Below are 5,879 nucleotides of genomic sequence, written 5' to 3' on the forward strand. Positions count from 1 at the left end.
AGTTCAACAATATACTTTGGTCCTAAACCATGTAATGATTTTAAAATCAATTCTTTGGCCGACTGGAAGCCAGTGTAAAGATTTCAGAACCGGACTGATGTGATCCACTCTTTTTAGTGTTAGTGAGGACACGTGCAGCGGCGTTCTGAATCAGCTGCAGCTTTCTGATGGATTTTGTTGTCAGCCCTGTGAATACACTATTGCAGCAGTCAAGTCTACTGAAAATAAAAGCATGGACAAGCTTTTCTAAGTCCTGTTGTGACATTAGTTTTGTAATCATCGATAGGTTCTTCAGGCTGTGCTCAGCGTTGAATCAAAACGCACCATAGCTTTAAATCTTAATAAGTTTGTGAGGCGTTTTGCTGAACAAGATGGTAATCGCCACATTCAGCTGTTATAGACATGCCAACTTAATGCTCTGCTCACGGATGAGTCGATGAGAATAATAAACTGTTTAAGAAGATGACCTTACATGTGTAAATATATGTTTTTCTTTGTGAGGGTCTGCCCCCAAAAAAATAGTTTAAAGTCCTGAGAAAGTCAAATAAGACGGTGTGTAAAACTTCACTGCCCAGCCAAAAAAAAGTAACCACTTTGATTTAACTAGGCCAGTAGGTAAGGACATTCCACTGGATAATAAATGCAGCGATGTATGTTTTAGCTGAATACACGTTTTTTTAACCCTAACTAATGCAGTTAGTCATTTCTTTAATGTTTGTTCTTTCTGATGTAAAGTCAAGGTTGTAACTGTTTGCAATGAAGTTGTGGGGCGCTGAACTGTTCCTTTGATTCTTTTGAATTATGATATAATTTCTTGTCTTTCAAATTTGAAGGGGGGTGAGCAAGCATCTTGAGGAACATTCATCATTAACTCCTCCAAAAAATATAGTTTATTCAATAATAAATGAATATGTGAATCATAACAGTGATTGACAGCTGATAGGAATAATATGATTGTTAATATTATCATATTCATTCAGACAAACATCTATGAGACAGTTAATTAATGTACTTATTGCAGCAGTCTGCATAGATTTGGTACCCCTGCTGAGTGAAACAAACTAATTCAGTTAAAATGCATTCAATTATGTCTGCCATCTTATATATTTCTATTTAAGGCTTTACTGATGTGCCACAATAATGTCACCTGATGTTATTGAGTTCAAATATCAATATTTCGGCTTTCCAAGTTAACATTGATTGATATGACTGCGATTAAATCAGCATATACTTCTGCCAGGAGATGCTACCCCTCAAACATCTCCTGCCACCCCATGAATATTTTTCTAGATCCACCAGTAGGCTATATTTTTCGTTTCGTGTATTTAATAAGTTAATTTCAGGACAACTTTGGGAATTTTGTTTGTTTGTTTTGAGATTTAAATAGATTTTTAAAGTGGAGATAGAGAGAGAGAAGCAGCGATGTCTGCTTAGTTGCAATACTGCAGCTCAAGCCTTTATGCAACTTATGTTACTTATATGCCTGTGTGTCCATGGTTTTGAGTCTGTGTGTGTTGAGCGCAGCGCCGTCTGCTTTTTGCAGTACAGTAACTAAAGTAGGACTAAGCATACCGGTAGTTTTTTGTAGACCTGTCTGCCCGTGCACGTGCGCACTTGTGGCATTGTTTGGGATGACCTAATTAAAATACCATCCACCGCCCTCTTTGAGAAACATACACAACGCAGACAGACACCGGTCACAAAAGCATCAGATAGACTTCAATTTACTTTTGATTGTCTATAATTAACTATAAGAAAATATTGGCGTTTTCACACTACGTTTATATATGTACTTATTTTTACGGATTGCATATGAGGTGGTCCGCGAAAATCCTTGATAATAAATAGTGGTCCGCATAAACAAAAAGTTTGAGAACCCCTGATCTAGGGGTTGTATATGTATATTTCAAAAATATAAGTAAATAATGTGAAGACTATCCAAGCCCTGTCCGAAAATTGTACAATAAGTCGATCAATTTATCGAAGACCTGTCTAAAAATCGTACTATTTGATGGTAACTTAAAAATTATCAAGGTTATGTCTTCTCGGGTATGGTGTGTTTATAGAGACATGTTTTGTAAATAATTGTTATACATTAAGGTGTGCATACAAATATTGTATGACAAGCCGATAATACAAAAACTATCTAGGTCATGTCCTTATATGGTACGATAAGAAAATAGCATACAATTGTTCGAGGTCATGTCCATATCGATACAGCAAGTCAGTTATGTAGTTACCATGACAGCCGATGTGTGTGCCTGTATGTGTATCCTACCTGGATGACCTGCTGCAGGGAGCGCAGCCAGGAGACACAGTGTTGCTGGAACAGATCACTGGAGCTGTCTTTGACCAGCATGGAGAGCAGGCACAGCCCCTCAAACCTACACACACAGGGGGAAAACATATGTCTCCATAATGACACTTAAACTTCCATCTTGTTAATTTGCAGTTTAGAATTACAGTGTTTCCCCTATATACAAATAGTGGCGGCGCAGCGCCGCTGCTGAAATATGAGCGCCGCTGCTAGGGGGTGCCAGCCAGGTACCCAACCTTAAAAAAAAAAAAATGTATTAATTTTTTTAAATAATAATAAGTGGCGACCCTTTTTCATTTTTGATTGTTTGTTATGTGGATTTGTAGTATTTGTGTTACTGGCATAGGCGACACAGGCGGTCGCTTACGGCGCCAGATCTGGCGGTCGCTTACGGCGCCAGATCTGGGGGTCGCTGCGCTGGTAGCTCTGGGAGGGAAAACACATTTTTGACTGTTGGCGCTCATCCAAATGTTCGGCCTTGATGTAACAACATTCATAATTAAGTAAATGTAACACCCTTTTCACCCCGGTTACACGTTTAATTTGCCCTGTACGGTGGGTGCTGTAAGTGATGAAAGTGGGGGATGTTGGCTTATCAGGCGCCCGCAGCTCACAGCCAAAGTGCGAGCGTGGTAGCGAGAGAGCGAGCAAGGGAGAGGGCGCACCGGTACCGGCGCTGTTGTTATTAGAATCTGGTGCTAGCTGCGCTAACGGATATAAGAAGTAGATGTTTCTACAACCAGGGTGGAGGAGAGCTCTCCTGTCAGACTGAGAGGCTCAGTGAGGTTAAGGACTCTCTGAGTATTTAGATAGTTAATTTTAGTCTAAGTTATCTCAGTGGGTACTCAAACGTTTTGACCACAAATTATGTAAACACATATTTCCAAGGCACTCCTTTATAATTATTAGGATAAATAAAAACAGGTTTGAAATCATTCCAATGTATACTATAGGACAGTCAACCAAAAATATTGTTTAAAGTTGGAGAGATACAAAAATATGCATAAATAAATGTTAGCGAGATAAAATAAGATATGAATGAACAACAAAAATAAAATAAGCTACATTTATTTGTTATTGGCTATGGTAGGTTATTGGTTATGTTCACATACTTATTTGATTATTAAAATGTAAACTGATATTTTTCATATGGGCGTTTTAGAGTTGTGCCCCCTATATCAGGTCTCTAGTAATTGTGTGCTCAAAGTGCACCAGATTGAAGCATTTTACAGTAAAATGTTCAAAAAAAAATCTTCCCGGGGGGACATACCCCCGGACCCCCCTAGAGGATGTGACGTCCAACCCCAATTCAAACATGTTCATACAATACTGAATACATTTGAAGCCATTTTGACGTCTATTACCTATGTCAATAAGTATCTGTTTTTGCAGTGTATTTATCTTTTGTAGAGATTTTTCATTTATTCCTTACACATAAAATGTCGCCTAAAATCTCACCTAGGGCAGCAAATTGTCTAGAACCGGCCCTGGTACTAGGCCTCAAGAGCCTTTCTTGTGCTGACACATAGAAACAAATTGGCGGGGCGCACTTCGCACGCACTAAAATATTCTATGCGCTCCACGCTCACATTATGCTGGGCCCCCGTGCCTTAGCACCGCTGCTATGACTCCATCCTAGGGGAAACACTGAATTACATTTCAAAATAAAGCAAAACGTTCATTATAATAAGTTAGTATCTCCAGAAAAAGGGGGAAACTATATCAAAATATTTCATTAGTATCTCAAAACAATGAGACATTATATAATGAAAGTATGATCTAGTATTATTATTATTATTATTATTATGATGATGATTACGTCCATACCATTAATATAATACCAAAATAGACAAATTATGCAATGACATTAACACATTATCTTTGGTGTCACATGTTTAGTGAAGGCTGAAATATTATGACAGCTGAAATATTATGACAAATGACAAGAAACAGGACTTTTATATATTTATTTTGACCATAATATAATTTAACTTTGTTGTAAGTAATTTGCTTTGCATTGAGGTTAAGTAAATAAGTACATTTATTAAATACCTTTAGTTACTTTACAGATCTGGATGAATGATGTGAAATATAATCAAGTCTTAAATCAGACGTTAGTTCCACCTGGAGTAAATTCACAAGCTACCCTGCAGTATACAAAGTCATTCAAACTAGCTGCACCTTTACCAGCTTTGATAATACTTTAATTATAAAACATATTTATATATATATTATTCTGAAATGGACCAATCTGCACAATGACTACTTTTACTTTTGGTACTTTAACGATATTTTGATGCCATTCCTTGATTGCACGACTTTTCACAGAGTATTCCTACACTCTGGTACTTTAATTCAAGTACAATATCTGAGTATTTTTTCCACCTCTGCCTAAATACACACAAATAAATGATGCAATGACATTAACACCATATCTTTGATGTCACCTGTTTAGTGAAGGCCGAAATATTATGACAACTGACAAGAAACAGGACTTCTTTATCTTTAATTTGACCATAATTTAATTTAACTTTGTTGTAAGTAATGTGCTTTAAAAAAAACAAAAAACTTTATAAATCAAATTGACTTGAATTGACTTGTTCTCACCTGGTTTTGCTCGAGCCCAGTTTGGCATTGCTGAAACCCACGAGACCACCAACAGCGCTCGCGCCCTGAAAGGGAAACACAGGAGTTTAAATACACGCGCCACTACTATTATTGATGAAAGTTGATTAGTTATCAGCCACAGCTCTTCTGCAGGTACACATGTCAGGGAACAACACAGCGTGCAGCAGAGTAGCACAGCAGCTAACTAGCCTCCAAGCTAACGTGCTTCCCCGGGGCGGGCTGTACCTGGGTCTGAAACACGCCATGCTCTCTGTAGTTTGCCAACAAAGTGGGTAAATATTCGGGACGCTGTTCCTTCAGAACCGATACCAAACCCTCCGTTAGTCGCATAGCAGAGGGGCCACGCATCCAAGCCGATGTAGCCATCTTGCCTCTGTGATAAACGGACGTCACAACTGTGCGACTGAGTGGCGTCGCATTCTTTGTTGATGTGCCCCTCAGCCGCTTTGTGCTCAGGTTTCAGCCAGTCGAGCAATTTTAGATTGACTCCTGTCCACAGGGTGAAGTTTGACTGTGTGGGAGTAGAAGGTGTTCTCTGAGAGCTGCTGGTTGTTTGCCGTCTGCTCATGGCGAACGAGCGGCTCAGAGCTCTGGAGGAGGTGGAGAAGGAGATAGCGACGACCCTGCAGTGTGCTGGTGAGGAAGCGTTTCACTAACTTCAACAGAAAGAATGCATCATGTATAGTTGGGGAGGTGGAAGAAGTACTCAGATCTTGTACCTAACTCTAAGTAGAAGTACCAGAGTGTAGGAATACTCTGGAACAAGTAAAAGTCCTGCATTCAAAATGTGACTCATGTAAAAGTACAAAAGTATTAGCATCAAAGTATATTTAAAGTACCAAAAGTAAAAGTAGTCATTGTGCAGATTGGTCTATTTCAGAATAATATATATATGATATGTTTTATAATGATTTATCATTAAAGTGTTCTCAAA

The 5,879-nt window shown here is 38.6% G+C and overlaps 1 protein-coding gene across 1 annotated transcript; it reads right to left on the bottom strand.

Moving 5' to 3' along the window:
• Positions 1 to 2,278: 2,278 nt before the first annotated feature.
• LOC104961661 (proline-, glutamic acid- and leucine-rich protein 1-like) lies at positions 2,279 to 5,585 on the bottom strand (the record flags this gene model as incomplete). The annotated part of the gene is made up of 3 exons (XM_010789989.1): positions 5,171 to 5,585; positions 4,925 to 4,989; positions 2,279 to 2,384 (listed from the first exon to the last, which is right to left on the bottom strand). Coding segments are annotated over exons 1-3 (312 nt in total), but the record flags the coding sequence as incomplete, so codon positions are not given.
• Between the last annotated feature and the right edge of the window lie 294 nt (positions 5,586 to 5,879).

Source organism: Notothenia coriiceps, unplaced genomic scaffold (genome assembly GCF_000735185.1).
Source record: "Notothenia coriiceps isolate Sejong01 unplaced genomic scaffold, NC01 NC01_scaffold00033581, whole genome shotgun sequence".
Lineage (NCBI taxonomy): Eukaryota > Metazoa > Chordata > Actinopteri > Perciformes > Nototheniidae > Notothenia > Notothenia coriiceps.